Source organism: Podarcis tiliguerta, assembly GCF_965153285.1.
Source record: "Podarcis tiliguerta genome assembly, chromosome: 10".
Lineage (NCBI taxonomy): Eukaryota > Metazoa > Chordata > Lepidosauria > Squamata > Lacertidae > Podarcis > Podarcis tiliguerta.
This window is the reverse complement of record NC_139543.1, coordinates 70,449,948-70,471,795: the sequence shown is the minus strand read 5'-3', so window position 1 is coordinate 70,471,795 and position 21,848 is coordinate 70,449,948. Positions and strand designations below refer to the sequence as shown.

Here is a 21,848-nt window from a genome sequence, read left to right as displayed (position 1 = left end):
GGTTGCGAACGGGATCCGTTCCAGAGGCCCGTTTGCAACATGAAAACAGCGCAATCTGAAGCACCGTATCTGCGCAGGTGCGTGGCGCGATTTGGTCTTGTGCGCAGATGCAAAGCGCGATTTCCATAATAGCGGGTTCTATCCTGAATATCAAATGCGATTCTTTCATGGGGCGGGGGGAGACAGAGCCTTGCTCTTCGGACCTCCTTCTCCCCTGTAAGGATCCAGAGTAACCCCTCCAGTCACCCACAGCGTCCCCTGACTTTCCCTCCCCAGAATTCGGACCTGCTGGGCCGCGTGAAGTCCCTGGAGGACTGCGAGTGTCGGCGGCCAGCGTGCCTCTGGGAAGGGCAGCGCTATGAGGACGGCGCTTCCTGGGATCGAGATCTGTGCACCACTTGCGTGTGTGCGCATGGCAAAGCAGAGTGCTCACTGCGCCACGACCGGCCTCGCTGTCTGGGTGAGTACATGCAAGGGGTTTGGGTTGTTATTACACGCAGCTAGGGTTATTATTATTATTATTATTATTATTATTATTATTATTATTATATATTTTTATTAAAGAATTTCAAATTTCAACCAAACAAATTATTCAAATACAGTGGTGCCTCGCAAGACGAAAAGAATCCGTTCCGTGAGTCTCTTCGTCTAGCGGTTTTTTCGTCTTGCGAAGCAAGCCCATTAGCGGATTAGCGGATTATCGCTATTAGCGGTTTAGCGGCTATTAAAGGCTTAAGGGATTAGCGGATTAGCTGCTAAAAGGCTATTAGCAGCTTAGTGCCTTAGAAAAAGGCGGTGGGGAGCGAAAAAAAACATCCAGGAATCGCAAGACATTTTCGTCTTGCGAAGCAAGCCCATAGAGAAATTTGTCCTGCGAAGCACCTCCAAAATGGAAAACCCTTTCGTCTAGCGGGTTTTCCGTCTTGCGAGGCATTCGTCTTGCGGGGCACCACTGTAATCAATTACATTTATTTCCCCCCCTATTATCCCCCCCCCATTCCTCCCTCTCTCTACCCAACCCAAGACTTCGCTCAGCTCCCTTCTCTGATCTGTTTGCATGTATTGTTCTCTGCCTGTAAAAAACTGTACATATCATTATGTCATCTGTCCTATATACTACTAATGAATTTGTGGGTGTTTATTCAAAACAAGCCACGGAGTCCAAATCATTTTGTTGGTTTTTTTAAAAATAGTCTGCAAAAAGTTCCCAATCTTCTTTGAAGTCCCGATTGTATTATTATTATTATTATTATTATTATTATTATTATTATTATTAATACCCGCCCATCTGGCTGGGTTTTCCCAGCCACTCTGGGCAGCCTCCAACCAAATATTAAAAACAATACAGCGTCAGACATTAAAAACTTCCCTAAATAGGGCTGCCTTCAGTTGACTTTTAAAAGTAAAATAGTTGTTTATTGCCTTGACCTCTGGTGGGAGGGCGTTCCACAGGGAGGGAGCCACCACCAAGAAGGCCCTCTGCCTGCTTCCCTGTAACCTCACTTCTCACAGCGAGGGAACTGGCAGAAGGCTTCAAGTTACAAGAGACTCCAACTAAATATCAGGAAAAACTTTCTGACAGGAAGAGCCGTTCGACAGGGGAACGGTCTCCCTCGAAGAGGTTGGAAGCCCATCTGTCTTGCATGAGATTCCTGAATTTCAGGGGGTTGGACTAGATGACCCCAGAGGTCCCTCCCAACTGTGATCCTATGATTCCATCATTGCTGACAGCTTTGCCACAGGAAGAAATTCAACAGGTGCAGTTTCTCCTCAGTACTCAGTACCCCCCCCCCCTTTTGCAGGCTGTGCCGACGGCCGGAAGGAAGGCGAGAACTGGAGCCCAGAGCCGTGCTGGACCTGCCGCTGTGAGGTGAGAAGGGGGGCTCTTGTCAGGATGACACCTGTAATAAACAAAAATCTGCAATTATTCCCTTATGGGGGACACAAGAGCCCTTATAGAGTCCTTTGCAGGTTCTCCATCAGTCAGAGAAAATAACAGAGGCCAACCAGAGAATATTGAGAAGCAAAGCAGCTAGTAAGCCTGATCTTTATTGATCTGTTGCAAGAGGGTGCTCCCTTCACACGCAGGAGAAGGAGGAGGACCCAGAACAAAGGTTTGCCCCCCCCCCTTATATAGACATTTTAAATTCCCTGCCCTGGAGCTCAAGACCACCCCTCCATACATCATACATACATCACAGAAGGGGTGTAGCTCAGGACCACCCCCCAGACACATTATACCTACATCACAGAAAAGACGGTCTACAACAGAAAATCTGAGTGCATTGTTTACCTCCTGTCTGGCAGGTTACCTGTTAATGGTCACTTGACTGGATTGCCTGGGGAGCCTGGCCAGTCTTTTGTAATGATAAATACTTATTTCCTGAGCCAGGTCACAGGCTCACCCTATTCATACACAGACATACCCTTAAGACAGGATTTGTGAAGGAAAAGACAATGGGGAGGCTTTTCCATTTTCCTTCAACCTTGCAGAGAAATATTTGAGGTCAATTTGGGAGGGACAAGATGGTTTCGGGACTTTTTCTGTGGGGTTTCAGACGTGGTTTATATATGCAGATATGAATCTTTTATATAAGACCTTAATTTTTTTTATTTCACACCCAAAGGATCTGCCTTGCCTTTTTCTGGTGCTTGTTGGCACGAGAGCCCCTTGATTCCACTGTGAGCCATAGGGGCGAATCCCCATTAGGGAATCCCTCCGCCCATTAGGGGGTGCTACCCCCACACTGGACTAGGGGACCCTCACATCTGTGCCATAGCCCAGGTGTGCTCCTACAGAAGGCACTATTGTGAGGGTGTCGGGTAAGCATCACAGGAGGACATTGTCCAGATAGAAAAGTATAAGTCAATTGTTGAAGGTGCTATTGAATGAATGAATGAATGAGAATGATTGAATGACTGATTGATTGACTGACTGACTGATTGAATGAATGAATGATTGAGAATGATTGCTTGACTGACTGACTGACTGACTGACTGAATGAATGAATGAATGAAGAATCCAGAACCAGAGCGACTAAGTGTTCCAGAGAGAATGGAGTAAATTTATATTGTTACGGTAAAATCTGGGCACGAGGTTGCTCTGCCACCCAGCTCGTCGGACTAAGTCCGCGGGTCCCTGCGGAGGAAAATGAGCTCAGCCGGAGACAGGAGCAAGCTGCAGAAGATCCAAGTTTATTGCGCAACAGGTTCAAGGAGAGATTGAACACCGAGAAAGGGGTGACATGAACTTTTGAAACTTCCCTCCATGTCCCAGAATACAGTGCAAAATACATCCCAGTTACATCATGAATACATTAAGAAGAGGTTGGGTTACACAGGATTAACATATGGAGGAGGGAGGGGGGAATATGCAGAGCTGGAGATATGCGCAGATAAGCACATCCTGAGCACCGGTGATGAGAAGACAATGGTCCATGTATGCATAGTCTGCCACCTGGCATTGCCCAGAGGAAAGGCTTGGCAGAGTGATTTGACAGGATTAGGGTCTTGACACCTTGCTTGAGGGATTATGGAGGACAGGGGAGGTGTCATGGAGTCCTAGAGAAATTGAGCAAATTGGCAAGTTGATTTTCTATGAATTTTATAGATTTTAGTCCCTTTTGACATTGACAATTGGAAATAAATGGATATATTGTAGCGAAGAAGAAGGTGAAAAAGACATGCCCCCCCCCTTCCGTATCAATATTATATAGAGAGAATCATTGTACACATACAGTATAAAGACACTAGCAGGACTGAGATAAAACTCACAACGTTTCAAAGAAGGGACATTCTATTGGTGATTAATGTGTTTAATAATATAAGACAGAATGGAGATGTTAAAAAAAAAGTGTGGAAATAAAAATGCAATATAAGAAAACCAGAAAGACGGAGGGAGGGAAATTAAGAGCTTGGCAGGGCGAATGACATAATGATGTTATATGACGATGTTATAAAATTCTTAAAATTGGAAAATCCATAAAAAATTAAAATAAAATAACTTTTGTAAACAAACAAACCCAGAAGCTTTCCTTTGTGAATTATAGGGGCAGAACTACCCTAACTGTATAGAAACTTATTGATGCATATGACCAAAGAGGCAAGAATGTTACTTGCCCAAAAATGGAAAGAAGAAGATGTTTCTGCAAAATAAGAATGGATACAAAAACTTATGGGATTTGCAGAAATGGCGAAACTTACCGGAAGAATAAGAAATCAAGAGAACAAACTTTTTTATATAAAAGAATGGAAATGGTTTATTGAAGATTTACAGATAAACTGTAAACGGATAAAAACATTGGCAGGATTCTTGTAATACCCTGCAGTTTCGTATTGAAAGTAGATGAATAAATGAGCAAATTAGGTTAATTTGGGTATGCAGAAAATATTAAAAATATATTTAAGGAACCACAGAAAGAGGGACAGGAAGGCAAGTTTTGAAATGTTAAAGGGGCCGTAAAGTTATTGAATCAAATTGAGAATCATCATAATAATAATAACAATAATGGAATCATCGCTTTGGGCATCGCGCGTGCTTTCGCTGTCCAGTAACGTTGTGCCTTCTGTACCTAGGATGGTAAAGTGTCCTGCAAGAGAGAGGACTGCTCCCCTGCTCCGTGCCAGCACCCCGCAACCCCTCAGGGGAAGTGTTGCCCAGTGTGTGGAGCTTGTTTCTACAAAGGGCACCTCCTGAAGGATGGGCAGAGATACCTGGAGGAGCGATGCAGGCACTGCATCTGCCAGGTGAGCGCGGAGGAAGGGGTGGAGTCTGATGGGTGAATGCCAAGGGGTGCCAGCAAGAAAAAAAAGTGATGATAAGACTTAGCTCCTGTATTGATCCCCCTCCTTCCAGATCAGGTTCAGGGGCAGGGCTGGTGCCAGTCTGTGCCAGGAGGCAGCTGGCAATGCCAACCATCGGGAGGAATTGTGCCTAAAGTACAGTACATCTGGAAAGGATTTGGGGGTCTTGGTGAATCACAAGCTGAACATGAACCCACAGTGTGATGCAGCAGCAAAAAAGGCTAATGCTATTCTGGGCTGCATCAACAGAAGTCTAGTGCAAGAAGGGCTTTTACATTTGCCAGAAGCTAGGCTCTGCCCTTGCCGGTCCTGGAGTAAAGGTAAAGGGACCCTTGACCATTAGGTCCAGTCATGGCCGACTCTGGGGTTGCGGCGCTCATCTCGCTTTACTGGCCGAGGGAGCCGGTGTACAGCTTCCGGGTCATGTGGCCAGCATGACTAAGCCGCTTCTGGCGAACCAGAGCAGCGCACGGAAACGCCGTTTACCTTCCCACCGGAGTGGTACCTAGTTATCTACTTGCACTTTGACGTGCTTTCGAACTGCTAGGTTGGCAGGAGCTGGGACAGAGCAACAGGAGCTCACACCATCACGGGGATTCGAACAGCCGACCTTCTGATCGGCAAGTCCTAGGCTCTGTGGTTTAACCCACAGCACCACCTGCATCCCGTTTAGGAGCTTAGGGCCTCATCAAACCGAAATTGCATCGCTACAGTTGTACGATAGGCCTGCAGTAGCTGTGACGTGGTCATCAGCACCAAGCAGTGCACTCACCCTCCCTGCCATGCGTTCACCGCTGCCCAGCGTTTCGTGACCACATTGGCGGCGCCGTACAATTCTCTCCTCTTTCTGCAACTCTCCTAGGCAGGCAACGTCCGATGTCAAGCACCCAGCTGCCCAGAGCTTTCGTGCCGGGAGCGATACATGCCGCCTGGCGAGTGCTGCCCGGTTTGCCATCCAGGTAAGGATGCAAGGGAGCGCCCCAAGAGCATCAGTGGCCATAGCTGTCAAGCGTCCCTTATTTGGCGGAACAGTCCCTTATCCCAGCACCATGTCCCGCTGCTGTCCCTTATTGATGATGTCCCTTACATTTCCCGGGTTTCAAAGGAAGCAGCTCCTCTCCCTCCCTCCCTGCCGGCCCTTCGAGGCTGCTGGTCCCTTATTTTCAAATCTGTAAGTTGACAGCTATGCACTGGGCCGTTGGTTTTGTCAGTCCTTGGACCCGATTCATTTGCGCAAAGTGTTTCCTATTTATCAAGTTTGCTTCCGTATCCTTCCCATGCCAGGTACGGTCGACAGACCATTCGCGAGAGTGCAGGCTCTCCATGTTTCTTGTATTGTCTGCTTTCGGTTTGAAATAGTGTAAGATTTTAGGCTCCTTTTTCCTTGGGAGGGGGGTTTCTGCAGCTTGTGTAAGAGAAATTCCCACTTCTCTACAGGTGAAACTCAGAAAATTAGAATATCGTGGAAAAGTTCGTTTATTTCAGTAAGTCAACTTAAAAGGTGAAACTAATATATGGGATAGACTCTTGACCTGCAAAGCGAGATATGTCAAGCCTTTATTTGTTATAATTGTGATGATCATGGCGTACACTGATGAAAACCCCAAATTAGCAATCTCAGAAAATTAGAATATTAAATGAAATCAGCAAAACAAGGACTGCAAATAGAGCAATATTGGACGTCTGAGAAGTAGAAGCATGCATATGTACTCAGAACTTGGTTTGGGCCCCTTTTGCATCAATTACTGCCTCAATGCGGCGTGACATGAGACCGAGCAATGCAGAAGAGCTGAAGGCTGCTATTGAAGCATCCTGGTCTTCCATAATACCTCAGCAGTGCTACAGGCTGACAGCATCCATGCCATGCCACATTGAGGTTAGAGCTTAATAAGTTAGAGCTTAATAAGTTAGGTAAAGGTAAAGGTACTCCTGCCCATACGGGCCAGTCTTGACAGACTCTAGGGTTGTGCGCCCATCTCACTCAAAGAGGCCGGGGGCCAGCGCGGTCCGAAGACACTTCCGGGTCACGTGGCCAGCGTGACATCGCTGCTCTGGCGAGCCAGAGCTGCACACGGAAACGCCGTTTACCTTCCCGCTAGTAAGCGGTCCCTATTTATCTACTTGCCCCCGGGGGTGCTTTCGAACTGCTAGGTTGGCAGGCGCTGGGACCGAACAACGGGAGCTCACCCCATCGCGGGGATTCGAACCGCCGACCTTTCAATCGGCAAGCCCTAGGCGCTGAGGCTTTTACCCACAGCGCCACCCGAGTCTAATAAGTTAGAGCTTAATAATTATTTCACTATCAAAATACTTGTTCTTAATTGTTCGCTATCAATATACTTGTTCTTAATTCTGGCAGTGGTTAAGAAGCGTTGTATTAATTCCTTGCCTTTTCCTCACCTGTTGTTGGTTTTTGTTGTTTTTTTTTTTTTGCCCAGGTTGCGAGTACGAAGGACAGAGATATCAGGAAGGAGATGTCTTTGCTGCCTCCTCGAACCCCTGTATGAACTGCTCCTGCCTGGTGAGTAGATGGAGGGAAGGGCAGAGCTCCCGGCTATACCGTCTAACAAATTATCACAGCGGTAATTGTTGTTGTTGTCGTTTAGTTGTGTCCGACTCTTCGTGACCCCCTGGACCAGAGCACGCCAGGCACTCCTGTCTTCCACTGCCTCCCGCAGTTTGGTCAAACTCATGCTGGTAGCTTCAAGAACACTGTCCCACCATCTCGTCCTCTGTCGTCCCCTTCTCCTTGTGCCCTCCATCTTTCCCAGCATCAGGGTCTTTTCCAGGGAGTCTTCTCTTCTCATGAGGTGGCCAAAGTCTTGGAGCCTCAGCTTCAGGATCTGTCCTTCCAGTGAGCACTCAGGGCTGATTTCCTTCAGAATGTTGAGGTTTGATCTTCTTGCAGTCCATGGGACTCTCAAGAGTCTCCTCCAGCACCAGAATTCAAAAGCATCCATTCTTCGGCGATCAGCCTTCTTTATGGTCCAGCTCTCACTTCCATACATCACTACTGGGAAAACCATAGTTTTAACTATATGGGCATTTGTTGGCAAGGTAATGTCTCTGCTTTTTAAGATGCTGTCTAGGTTTGTCATTGCTTTTCTCCCAAGAAGCAGGCGTCTCTTAATTTCGTGGCTGCTGTCACCATCTGCAGTGATCATGGAGCCCAAGAAAGTAAAATCTCTCACTGCCTCCATTTCTTCCCCTTCTATTTGCCAGGAGGTGATGGGACCAGTGGCCATGATCTTCGTGTTTTTTTATGTTGAGCTTCAGACCATATTTTGCGCTCACCTCTTTCACCCTCATTAAAAGGTTCTTTAATTCCTCCTCACTTTCTGCCATCAAGGTGGTGTAGTGGTTAAGAGCGGTAGTCACGTAATCTGGGTAACCGGGTTCGCGTCTCCGCTCCTCCACGTGCAGCTGCTGGGTGACCTTGGGCCAGTCACAATCTCTCAGCCCCACTCACCTCACAGAGTGTTCGTTGTGGGGGAGGAAGGGAAAGGAGAATGTTAGCCGCTTTGAGACTCCTTAAAGGGAGTGAAAGGCGGGATATCAAATCCAAACTCTTCTTCTTCTTCTTCTTCTTCTTCTTCAATCTTAATTCCGGCTTGCGATTCATCCAGCCCAGCCTTTCGCATGATGAATTCTGCATATAAGTTAAATAACCAGGGAGACCTTGTCATACTCCTTTCCCAATTTTGAACCAATCAGTTGTTCCATATCCAGTTCTAACTGTAGCTTCTTGTCCCACATAGAGATTTCTCAGGAGACAGATGAGGTGACCAGGCACTCCCATTTCTTTAAGAACTTGCCATAGTTTGCTGTGGTCGACACAGTCAAAGGCTTTTGCATAGTCAATGAAGCAGAAGTAGATGTCTTTCTGGAACTCTCTAGCTTTCTCCATAATCCAGCGCATGTTTGCAATTTGGTTTCTGGTTCCTCTGCCCCTTCGAATAAAACCATACAATAAAAGCAATTCAGTAGTTGAAAACAGGCATCAGCTAACCATTGTGGAAAAACGTATTCTCAATTACCTGCATAGGCCTGGCGGAATCAGAAAGTTTTCAGCAGCTGCTTGAAATTTGGCACTGAATCTCCAGTGGCAGAGAGTTCCACAGGCCTGGCCAATGGCACGAAAGGCTCGGCTTCTCGTTGTTGTCCAATGAGCCTTACCAACTTGGGGATCAGCCAGCGACGCTCCTGCAGAGGATCTCGGTGATCGATCTGGGATAGAAGATTTCGAAGCTGAGGCTGGGAAGATTTAGGGTGGGCCAGTAATAGCTACCAGCGGGAGGCAGCCCATAAGCCAAGCAGCAGGATCAAGCCCATCCCATGTTGCCAACTTCCTAGCGTTTAGCACACAATGGTATGCTGCCTGGGGACTCGGAGGTTCAATTCAACTATTGCACCTATCCTCCCATTTATTTTTCGAATAAGACGCTGAACAATGCTCGATGGGAAGTGATAAAGGTTCACCCAAGCATGTGCAGAGTGCATTTTAATGAAGAGAGGAAAAGACACTCTGCACATGCTTGGATGAACCTTTATCACTTCCCACCAAGCATCGTTTAGGATTTTGTTAGAAACTTCTGCCGCTGGCCCCCACGCACCTCACTCCCGAGTCAAAGGATGCAGAATAATTTGGGGAGGTTGGACAAAGTTGGCATTTTTTGAGGTTACCCCTCCAGGGGAGGGGGGTTAAGATGGACCCCAGTTTGGGGACAGGGAGGAAAGGAGGCACCCCCCTACCCACCCACCCTGTTCCCTTTCTCCTTCCAGAGGAGCCTGGTCCGCTGCCACCCTGTCCACTGCCCGCCCAGCCGCTGTGCCAAGCCCAACCCTCAGCCTGGCCAATGCTGTCCTGTTTGCCCAGGTGAGTGAACAAACTGGAGCAGGTAGAGGAATCTGGCTTCTCTTCCGGATCCTTCAAAGAACCAAGAGGGGGTGGGAGTGAACAGAGCCAAGACTGAGCCCCAGGAGGTGTTTTTCTGTGCCTCAGGAGCAGCTGAGTTTTGATGCTGCTGTTTGCCTGCAGGACAATATATTACCTGCCTCTTAATCATTAACCACCTGCGAATGTGCTCCCCCTGGAAAAATAAATAAAAAGGGACTCAGATGACACATTTACAGCAAGGGGGGAAAGTATTTCATCCCCTGCTAAATTTGCCCATTTGCCCTCTGACGAAGAAATGACCAGTCCATAATTTTAATGGTAGGTTTATTGTAGTTGTGAGAGACAGAATAACAACAGGAAAACCCCCAGAAACCCAGAAGACAAAAGTCAGAGGTTGATGTGCATTATAATGAGTGAAATCAGTATTTGATCCCTTTGCAAAAGATGACTTAGTACTTGGTGGCAAAACCCTTGTTGGCAATTACAGACGTTTCTTATAGGTGGCCACCAGGTTTGCACACATCTCAGGAGGTGTTTTGTCCCACTCCTCTTTGCAGATCCTCTCCAAGTCAGTAAGATTTCGAGGCTGATGTGTAGTTACTCGAACCTTCAGCTCCCTCCACAGATTTTCGATGGGATTAAGGTCTGGAGACTGGCTAGGCCACTCCAGGACCTTAATGTGCTTCTTCTTGAGCCACTCCTTTGTTGCCTCCCAGTCCAGCCTTGTGCAGGTCTACAGTCTTGTCCCTGACATCCTTGGACAGCTCTTTGGTCTTGGTCATGGTGGTTACTTTGGAATCTGCTAGATTGATTGCTTCTGTTGACAGGTGTCTTTTGTACAGGTACTGTAAGGAGCTGGGGTTACAGGTAAGACCTCTCCCTTACAACAGGTGCTTCTAATCTCAGCTCGTTACATACAGTGAAGATACCAGGTAGCCTGACATCTGGCTGGTTGATAGGGGATCAAATACTGATTTCACACGTTATAATGCACACATCAATCTCTGACTTTTGTCTTCTGGGTTTCTGGGGGTTTTCCTGTTGTTATTCTGTCTCTCGCAGCTACAGTAAACCTACCATTAAAATTATGGACTGGTCATTTCTTCGTCAGAGGGCAAACGGGCAAATTTAGCAGGGGATCAAATACTTTTCCCCCTCACTGTATTTATTATCTATTTATTTTGCAACATTATTATTATTATTATTATTATTATTATTATTATTATTATTAGAATTTATATACCGCCCTATACCCAGGGGTCTCAGGGCAGTTCACAGAATAAAATGAAGACATAAAACCACAAAATAAAAATAACAACAACCCAATAGCCCCCCACTGCCGTGTATTAAGAAATAATAATACTCATAGCGGTTTACAAAAAAAAGATAAAACAGTAAAATTATGCATCAGTAGAATTAACAGCAATGATCGACGAGCCTTGAAAAGTTAAAATAGCAATAGGCTAAAAACCGGATTAAAATGAGCACCAACTCTTCTAAACCCCTGCACAAAAATATTCTGTTAGCAAGAGCTGAAAAGGTACCTGCCTGTTTTCAAGTGGCGGGGAGTTCCAAAGTGTAGGTGCTGCAGCACGAAAGAAAATCAGGAATGTAATTGTTCCTAATGCTCCCTGTTCCTTGGTCTTCTTCCTTCTCTTATTCTGTCTCTCCTCTTAGTGTGTGAGCTGGACGGGCGAATGCTGGAGCCGGGGCAGAAGATCCCCTCTGCGGACGGATGTCGAAGCTGCACCTGTTCTGTGAGTTATAGGAGAGTCCGGGGGGGGATTGCAGTGCCCCCAAAAGCCAGTGGGGGGCAGTAGACTGATCCTGTCACTGTGTATGTACATTTTTATTGGCCATTGATCAGAGAGCCAACTTTAGTGTACCTTGCGTACATTGCCAGAATTCGCACACACACCCCAGTGCTCACACTACCTGCGAACAAATACCTGATAACAAATAGAAAAATTTTAATCCATTTGCATAGTAGGTCTGTATTCAAACCATCAAAAACCCACAATATTATTATTATTATTATTATTATTATTATTACTATTATTATTATTATTGAAAGTTTTTAATGTTTGATGTTTTAATGAATTTTTAATCTCTGTTGGAAGCTGCCCAGAGCGGATTGGGTACAAATAACTAATTATTATTATTATTATTATTATTATTATTATTATTATTATTATTATTTTATAATTTTATAATAATTTTATAATTTTATAATTTTATTATAATTTTATAATTGTTGTTGTTGTTGTTGTTACCCCACCCATCTGGCTGGGTTTTTCCAGCCACTCTGGGTGGCTCCCAACAGAATATTAAAAACACAATAAAACATCAAACATTTAAAAGCTTCCCTAAACAGGGCTGCCTTCAGATGTCTTCTAAAAGTCAGATAGTTGTTTATTGCCTTAATATCTGCTGCGAGGGCGTTCCACAAGGCAGGCGCCACCACCGAGAAGGCCCTCTGCCTGGTTCCCTGTAGCTTTGCTTCTCGCAGTGAGGGAACCACCAGAAGGCCCTTGGAGCTGGATCTCAGTGTCCGGTTAGAAGAATGGGGGTGGAGACGCTCCTTCAGGTATACTGGACCGAGGCTGTTTAGGGCTTTCAAGCTCACTACCAACACTTTGAATTGTGCTCAGAAACGTACTGGGAGCCAATGCAGATCTCTCAGGACCGGTGTTATATGGTCTCGGCAGTCGCCCCCAGTCACCAGTCTAGCTGCCAAATTCTGGATTAATTGCAGTTTCCGGGTCACCTTCAAAGGTAGCCCCACGCAGAGTGCATTGCAGCAGTCCAAGCGGAAGATAACCAGAGCATGCACCACTCTGGCGAGACAGTCTGAGAGCAGGGAGGGTCTCATCCTGCGTACCATGTGGAGCTGGTAGACAGCTGCCCTGGACACAGAATTGACCTGTGTCTCCATGGACAGCTGTGAGTCCAGAATGACTCCCAGGCTGCGCACCTGGTCCCATTGCCCATCTGCCATGTCCGTTCTGTGACCCGAGTCTCTTTCTCCAGGAGGGGGCGCTGGTGTGCACCCATGCCCAGCCATGCCCCCCGCCTTGCACCCACGGACTACCCCCTACCGCTGGCTCCTGCTGCCCGGACTGCACCCGCTGCCTTTTCCGCGGGCAACTCATTCCCAATGGTGGGGAGGTGGCGGGCAAAGACCCCTGCGAATGCTGTGTCTGTCAGGTGGGTGCTGGGGGGGGAAGAGACGGGGGGCGCTCTTTTTTTATATATATATAATTTTTATTAGTTTTTTAACATATCACTTTCAAATAATTAAACATACTTTTGCATCTTATACAATTTTTTGGGCAATCACATCTGAAAAATTTCCAATCTAATCACTTAATATACATTTCTTACTTTCACTATTACCTTTAAATGTCATAACTAATCTCCCTCCTTTTGCAATATTTCATATATTTTCCCTTACAAAACTTATTGTAGTCCTATTAGAGTGATTTGTCGATTATCCAATTATCAAATAGTTCGTATATTTTTTTCAATCTTCTGCAAATCTCTGGTCCCGCAGGTTTCAAATCCTTCCTGTCATTTTACCTAATTCTGCGTAGTCTGTTAATTTTGTCTGCCATTCTTCATTCCTCGGAATTTCTTCTTGGGGTGCTGCTCTCAAAGGGGAATTCCCTCCCGGCCACACAAAAATATTAGAATTCAGTTCGTGCCAGTGGTGGGCGGGGCCAGTGGCAAAGTGGGTGGGGCAAAGGATGCAAATTTTGCCCGTTGTGCAGGGAGCTCTTTGTACCAAAACTGCATCCTCCATCCATACAATAAAAAGACGTCTTTAGGGATTAAGGATACGTCCCAGCCGACCTAAAAATCTTAGGGTGCAATGCAGGGCCAATGAGGGATGAGTGTTAGAGAGCATTCTAAGAGCCCTATCCCCTTCCCTGCATGAAATACGACTTGGCTCACTTTCTCGAGTCATCTGGAGTGGGAGGGGTGTTGGTGGGGAGGGGTGAGCAATAGATCTCTGATCCAGTCAGGCTCCTTATTCATTTTGTGCTTCCTCTTGACTTTTCCCCTCTCCAGGATGGGAACATCGTCTGCTCCCAGGTCGCCTGCCCAAAGCTGGACTGTGCCATCACAGAGGAGATCCCTGGGCAATGTTGCCCCATGTGCCAGGGTGAGAAGGAGGTGAAGGCTTCCCATTTTGCACTTGGGGTGCAAGCTTGAGGTTGAATCCTGACAAGACAGAAGTACTGTTTTTGGGGGACAGGGGGTGGGTGGGTGTGGAGGACTCCCTGGTCCTGAATGGGGTAACTGTGCCCCTTAAGGACCAGGTGCGCAGCCTGGGAGTCATTCTGGACTCACAGCTGTCCATGGAGGCGCAGGTTAGTTCTGTGTCCAGGGCAGCTGTCTACCAGCTCTATCTGGTACGCAGGATGAGACCCTATCTGCCCGCGGACTGTCTCGCCAGAGTGGTGCATGCTCTGGTTATCTCCTGCTTGGACTACTGCAAAGCGCTCTATGTGGGGCTACCTTTGAAGGTGACCACGAAACTACAACTAATCCAGAATACGGCAGCTAGACTGGTGACTGGGAGTGGCCGCCAGGACCACATAACACAATTCAAAGTGTTGGTGCTGACCTTTAAAGCCCTAAACGGCCTCGGTTCTGTATTCCTGAAGGAGCGTCTCCACCTCCATCATCCAGCCCAGACACTGAGGTCCAGCGCCGAGGGCCTTCTGGCGGTTCCCTCCCTGCAAGAAGCCAAGTTTCAGGGAACCAGGCAAAGGGCCTTCTCGGTAGTGGCACCTGCTCTGTGGAACGCCCTCCCACCAGATGTCAAAGAGAACAACAACTACCAGACTTTTAGAAGACACCTGAAGGCAGCCCTATTCAGGGAAGCTTTTAATGTTTAATCGGTTATTGTATTTTAATATTCTGTTGGAAGCCGCCCAGAGTGGCTGGGGAAACGCAGCCAGATGGGCGGGGAGACGCTCCTTCAAGTCTTAAATCATCGCTGCCGTCACCCCCCTGACGCTTCCTAGAGCTCCCTATGGCAATCTCATTGCCCTAACACCACCCCATGGGCTCTATTGCCCACTTTGGGATTTGTCTCAGTTGAAGCTGACCTGACGTTTCTGCGTTGGTGGACCCTGACAGGTTGTCTGGACGGAGAATCGCGGCATGAGCACAATGAAGAGTGGACCCCATCCTCGGACCCCTGCCTGAAGTGCAAATGCCTGGTAAGGTCAGGAAAATGTTGCAAGCGGAGATCAAGAAATAACCCAGAGGTATTCATCTAGACAGGAGGGACGTGGGCAGCACTGTGGGTTAAACCACAGAGCCTAGGACTTGCCGATCAGAAGGTCGGTGGTTCAAATGATCCAACCCTGAAATCTTGCACATTAGGGAGGCACATAAATTGCTTAATTGGCTATTTGATTGACTGGTATGCAAATTTGCGTTGTAATTTGGTATTGATGTAATGAGGCTTATATTGGATTTTTGGAATTGAAAACTGATAAAAAATATTATCGAAAAAAGAGAGAAAGAAAGATGTTGTAAGCCGTGTTGTGTCACCAGAACGACGTTTGCTTGAAATGGGAGGAAGGGAGAAAAAAGTCACACACAGGAAGAACAAGGGTATAGTTTGAGATCCTCACCTGTCGTTTTATAAAATCATTTAACGTGTCAACACGAATAAAGTTATAAATATTGCAGATGTTTTATAAGGGGTTTTTATTGCGACTGGAATGCAATTGAAACCAGTAAGATTTTGGAAGGCAGAAAATTATCAATCCTAGCACGTAGGATTATATAATTTGGTATATTAAGGATTTATATTATTGATTGTATTATAAATTGGTATTGTTATAATGAGGCTATTAAAGGTAAAGGTAAAGGGACCCCTGACCGTTAGGTCCAGTCGTGGCCGACTCTGAGGTTGCGGCACTCATCTCGCTTTATTGGCCGAGGGAGCCAGCGTACAAGTTCTGGGTCATGTTGCCAGCATGACTAAGCCGCTTCTGGCGAACCAGAGCAGCGCATGGAAACGCCATTTACCTTCCCACCGGAGTGGTACCTATTTATCTCTTTGCACTTTGATGTGCTTTCGAACTGCTAGGTTGGCAGGAGCAGGGACCGAGCAACGGGAGCTCACCCTGTCACGGGGATTCGAACCGCCGACCTTCTGATTGGCAAGTCCTAGGCTCTGTGATTTAACCCACAGCGCCACCCGCGTCCCATAATGAGGCTATTACTGGAATATAATTGAAAATTAATAAATATTATTATCAATAAAATAAAATGGGAGGAAGGGGCTTTTGTGGGGGAAGGGAGAGCAGTCTGTGAGCAAGGCCCTGCAAGACAGTTCCCTTGAAAGGTACCAATTCCATTATCTCCCTCCCCCCTGTTTTCTTCCGCGCCCCCAGGAAGGCCACGCCGTCTGCAAAAGGAGGCACTGTGCCAGTCTCTGCCGCCACCCAGCACCCCCTCGCCCCGGGACTTGCTGCCCCGTCTGTGATGGTGAGTCCCAGGAGATTATTTAAGAGGCTGTCCCCTGCATCTCGAACTCAGAGCCCTTTACAGACTCTTCTTGTCCTGGTACCTCCAGGTTGTGGGATGTGATCCAGGAGAGGCAGTCAAGTTCAACATTCCTTGAAATGCTAGAGAAGACATGCGAGGGGATGTTTGGTCCAGCCAGTCGCAACTTCCTGTTCCTCCTGGCTGGAGCATCCTTCCTTTTGCATGTGACAGAAGGTGGGCGTGGCCTTACCTGTCCAGGTAACAAAAGGACGAGTCATGCAGCACACCTCTCTCTTTTTGACTTCCTTCTTTGTTTGACCAGCTTTTAGCTAGGACTGCTCTGCCAGCTCTCAGCTAGCAGAAGCACTGGGATTATTCCCCCATATGGGGTAGATCCAATGTACATATTTGCAACCAAGTCTGCCTTCAGGAATCCAACTGTGAACTGATGTGAGTAAACTTCTTTTATCATCTCTGAATAAGATTGTGGCGACTTTATTCTTTTAAAAGGGTTTCAAGGGAAGTTACCAGGAACGTACAATTCAATCTGAGACAGATTGAATTGTATGATAGAGAGAGGCTCACACGAGCCTGCAACCACCTATCTGCTGTGCATGTAAAAAGGGGGATGTAACTCTGCTACGTAAAGGAACTTGCTAGCGCAAGTTAGGAAGGATAATAATAAACAAACCAGTGTGATGTATTGGTTAAGAGCGGTAGTCTTGTAATCTGGTGAACCGGGTTCACGTCTCCGCTCCTCCACCTGCAGCTGCTGGGTGACCTTGGGCCAGTCACACTTCTCTGAAGTCTCTCAGCCCCACTCACCTCACAGACTGTTTGTTGTGGGGGAGGAAGGGAAAGGAGAATGTGAGCCGCTTTGAGAATCCTTCGGGTAGTGATAAAGCGGGATATCAAATCCAAACTCTTCTTCTTCTTCTTCTTCTGCCACCCTGAACATGCCCACACAGGTTGTCTGTGGGAAGGGAGAGAGTACCGCAGCGGAGAGGTGGTCCCGAGCGGAGAGCCTTGCAAGCGCTGCACCTGCGTGGTGAGTCTTCCATCGCTGAGTTTTGCATTTATTTCTTTTTTCTTTATATTTTTCAAATTTATACATTTTGTTAGTTTTACAATCCATTTGACCTTTCAAAACTTGGCTTCCTTTCCCCTCTTTCTGCGGTTCCTTAAGTTTATTTTTTGATATCTTCTGCATATCCAAATTCCTTTAACTTGCTCGTTTAATTATCTACTGTAAATATATACTCTTATAAAACTGCAGGCTGTTGCACTTAATCCTGCTAATGGTTTTATCTGTTTGCAATTTCTCTGTACATATTCAATAAACCATTTCCATTCTTTTCTTAAAAGTTTATCTTGATTTCTTTTTCTTCTGGTAAGTTTGCCATTTCTGCATATTCCATAAGTTTTTGTATTCATTCTTCCAATACTGGGACTTCTGCTTCTTTCCACTTTGGGGCAAGTAACATTTTTGCTTCTGTAGTCGCATGCATGAATAAATTTCTATACAATTTAGGTACTTGCTGAGTCTTGCATTTTGGGAACGGCATGGGTTCCCGCTCCACGCTGCTCCGGCTTGGAGTTATTTATATTATTTATTCATTTTAAAAATACTCGTAACCTGCTGCGTCATTCAAAAATGTATAGGTAAAGGGACCCCTGACCATTCGGTCCAGTCGTGGCCGATTCTGGGGCTGCGGCACTCATCTTGCTTTATTGGCCGAGGGAGCCGGCGTACAGCTTCCGGGTCATGTGGCCAGTATGACTAAGCCGCTTCTGGTGAACCAGAGCAGCACACGGAAACACCGTTTAGTGGTACCTATTTATCTACTTGCACTTGGATGTGCTTTCGAACTACTAGGTTGGCAGGAGCAGGGACCGATCAACGGGAGCTCACCCTGTCGCAGGGATTTGAACCGCCAACCTTCTGATCAGAAAGTCCTAGGCTCTGTGGTTTAACCCACAGCGCCACCCGCGTCCCCTCAAAAATGTATAGAAACAATTCAAAAAACCATAAAACCGTCTTTAAAAGTTAAAAGCGGAAGTTGATCATAATCCATTGTGGAAAGATGCATTCTTAGTTGTCCACACAGGCTTCTGGTGGAATAGAAGAGATTTCAGCAAGTGTTTAAAAGCTGGCGCAGAAGGTGCCTACTGAATCTCTAGTGGCAGAGAGTTCCACAAGACCCGGTTGAAGGTCTCGGTTTCTCATTGTTGTCAAACAAGCCTCACCAACTCGGTGAATGACCAAAGATGCTCTTGGGGGAGGGTGTGTGCTAAGGAGCCGAAAATGGCCCCGGAACCCCCTTCCTAACCCTTTTGCTTGTTCTGACAGGCCGGGGAGGTTTCGTGTGAGCGAGCCGCGCCCAAGTGCCCTCCGCTGTCCTGCAGCCACCCGGGCAAACTCCCGGGACAGTGCTGCCCAACCTGTGAAGGTGAGTTGTCTCCCGCCCACGTCATCGTCACCATCAGGCCTGCGAAGCGCTCTCTAGACGGCTTCCCTTGTTGCACCCGATCCGGAAGCTGCAGTCATTGCTGACAGCAGTGCGGCCTCGCCAGCGTGTAACAGCTGTGCTCGGAGATCCGCACTGGTTGCCAGTCTCAGGACCGCCCACTCCCAAAGTGTCCCTATTTTCCAGGGACAGTCCCGGATTTACAGAAGCCGTCCCGGTTTCTGATTTTATCCCGGATTGTCCCACTTATCCTTAGGGCGTCCCTCTTTTCATCGGAGGAATGTTGGAGGGGATGGAGTTATGGAACTCCTGGCAGCCCTGTATGGGGCGGCGGAATATGTTATATACCGTATTTTTTGCTCCATAAGACACACTTTTTTCCTCCTAAAAAGTAAGGGGAAATGTCTGTGCGTCTTATGGAGCGAATGTGCGGTCGATCGCTGGCTCTTGCCCAGGCCTCCATTGTTGAATGTTCTGCAGACGGAGGCTGCTTGTTTCCCCAGCGACATGGGACTGACTGATTAGATTATCTGTCTGGAAGCTGCAGAAACGGCTCCCTTTCCTTTCCTAAAGAAGCTGCAGAACTATGAGTTGAACCCCATAAAAACAGGATTTTTTCCCTTTGCAAAAGAAGTGGCACAACTTTGAGCTGATCCCCCCAACAACAGGGCTTTCCCCCCTTTCCTCCTCTGAAAACTAGGTGCGTTTTATGATCAGGTGCGTCTTAAGGAGCAAAAAATATGGTATATGTTGGAAGCTGCCCAGAGTTGCTGGGGCAACCCAATCAGGATGGGTGGGGTATAAATAGTAAAATAATAATAATAGTAATAGGAGTAATTATTATTATTATTAGTAGTAGTAGTAGTAGTATATTATTTATACCCCGCCCATCTGGCTGGGCTTCCCCAGCTACTCTGGGCGGCTTCCAATAGAACACTAAAATACAATAACCTATTAAACATTAAAAGCTTCCCTAAACAGATGTCTTCTAAAAGTCTGGTAGTTGTTGTTCTCTTTGACATCTGATGGGAAGGCGTTCCACAGGGCAGGCGCCACCACCGAGAAGGCCCTCTGCCTGGTTCCCTGTAACTTGGCTTCTCGCTGTGAGGGAACCACCAGAAGGCCCTCAGCGCTGGACCTCAGTGTCCTGGTTGGATGATGGGGGTGGAGACTCTCCTTCAGGTCTACTGGGCCCAGGCTGTTTAGGGCTTTCAAGGTCAGCACCAACACTTTGAATTGTGCTTGGAAACATACTGGGAGCCAATGTAGGTCTTTCAGGACCGGTGTTATGTGGTCTTGGCGGCTGCTCCCAGTCACCAGTCTGGCTGCCGCATTCCGGATTAGTTGTAGTTTCCGGGTCACCTTCAAAGGTAGCCCCACGTAGAGCGCATGGCCGTAGTCCAAGCGAGAGATAACCAGAGCATGCACCACTCTGGCGAGACAGTCTGAGAGCAGGGAGGGTCTCATCCTGCATACCAGATGGAGATGGTAAACAGTTGCCCTGGACACAGAATTGACTTGCGCCTCCATGAATAGCTGTTATTAAATAGGAACATCCCTATTTTCATCAGAGGAATGTTGGAGGGAATGGAGCTGTGGGACGTCCGGGGCCATCTGATGGCAGCCATGTATGGGGGGGGGGAATTATGGTGTATATATATATATATGTTGGAAGCTGCCCAGAGTTGCTGGGGGGGTATAAATAGTGAAATTATTATCATTATTGTTACCATTATTGAATAGAAATGTTGGAGGGTATGCAATCTGCTACCCAGCCAAGTTATTTTTTCTTTTTCTTTTTCACTTTTAACATTTATCAACATATAGTGGTGCCCCGCAAGACGAATGCCTCGCAAGACGGAAAACCCGCTAGACGAAAGGGTTTTCCGTTTTGGAGGTGCTTCGCAAAACGAATTTGCTATGGGCTTGCTTCGCAAGACGAAAATGTCTTGCGATTCCTGGTTTTTTTCCCCTCCCCCCCCCCTTTTCCCCAAGCCCCTAAGCTGCTTAACAGCTGATCTAAGCCGCTTATCAGCTGATCTAAGCCGCTAATAGCCTTTTAGCAGCTAATCCGCTAATCCCTTAAGCCTTTAATAGCCGCTAATAGCCGCTAAACCGCTAATATCGCTAATAGCGCTAATCCGCTAATGGGCTTGCTTCGCAAGACAAAAAAAACCGCAAGACAAAGAGACTCGCGGAACGGATTCTTTTCGTCTTGCGAGGCACCACTGTACATAAATCATAATAATTTTACAAACTGGATTCTCAGAATCCCCGAACTTCTCTCCAGCCCTTCAATCTGCATCGTATCATGTTCTCCATATTTTCTTAAAACTCCTTTCTTATCATCGTTCTCACTTCATCACAAGCGTTTTTAAAATCCTGCCAACATTTTTAATTGTTTACAGTCACTTATAAAATTTCCCCGTTCTTACTAAATTTAATGTCCTCTCGATCTCTGATTTTCCCGGTCATTTTTGCCAGTTCGGAATAGTCCCTCGTCTTTATCAAATATTCTTCTTTTGTAGATAGCTTGTCCTCCTTCCATCTTTGGGCAAGTAGCAGCTCCCTGCCCAAGTTCAAGGCGTTGCTATAAATATATTTGTTTGATTCCTTGGAAAAATTATCTGTGCACCGCTGTGCCATAAGAAAAATATATCAAAGTGGTTTGCAGCGGTAAGAATATACCGTATGTTTTGCTCTATAGGACGCACCGGACCATAGGAGGGGGAGAACAGGAAAAAACAAAATTCTCCCCCTCTCTGCTCAGTGCCCCTTCAGCGAAGCGGCAGGAGAAATGGAGCCCCTTCCATTTCTCCTCCCGCTTCGCTGAAGGGGCGCTGTGCAGAGAGGGAAAACTGCACAGTGCCTCTCCAGCCAGTGTGGTGTAATGGTTAAGAGCGGTGGACTCGTAATCTGGGGAACCGGGTTTGCGTCTCTGCTCCTCCACATGCAGCTGCTGGGTGACCTTGGGCCAGTCACACTTCTCTGAAGTCTCTGAGCCCCACTCACCTCACAGAGTGTTTGTTGTGGGGGAGGAAGGGAAAGGAGAATGTTAGCCGCTTTGAGACTCCTTAAAGGGAGCGAAAGGCGGGATATCAAATCCAAACTCTTCTTCTTCTTCCAGCGAAGCGAAGCCTGGAGAACAAGAGGGATCGGTGTGCACC

The 21,848-nt window shown here is 46.9% G+C and overlaps 1 protein-coding gene across 1 annotated transcript in view; it reads left to right on the top strand.

Moving 5' to 3' along the window:
- KCP (kielin cysteine rich BMP regulator) overlaps positions 1-21,848 on the top strand; it is a gene marked incomplete at its 5' end in the record, with an annotated part of 94,269 nt that overhangs the window by 16,027 nt on the left and 56,394 nt on the right. Inside the window, 13 exons of the mRNA XM_083401219.1 lie at positions 277-460; positions 1,803-1,870; positions 4,576-4,746; positions 5,666-5,762; positions 7,242-7,324; positions 9,586-9,679; positions 11,378-11,457; positions 12,731-12,907; positions 13,772-13,865; positions 14,849-14,931; positions 16,120-16,213; positions 17,182-17,261; positions 18,564-18,663. Of these exons, the coding sequence (XP_083257345.1) occupies positions 277-460; positions 1,803-1,870; positions 4,576-4,746; positions 5,666-5,762; positions 7,242-7,324; positions 9,586-9,679; positions 11,378-11,457; positions 12,731-12,907; positions 13,772-13,865; positions 14,849-14,931; positions 16,120-16,213; positions 17,182-17,261; positions 18,564-18,663 (1,405 nt within the window). The remainder of the gene's footprint in view (positions 1-276; positions 461-1,802; positions 1,871-4,575; positions 4,747-5,665; positions 5,763-7,241; positions 7,325-9,585; positions 9,680-11,377; positions 11,458-12,730; positions 12,908-13,771; positions 13,866-14,848; positions 14,932-16,119; positions 16,214-17,181; positions 17,262-18,563; positions 18,664-21,848) is intronic.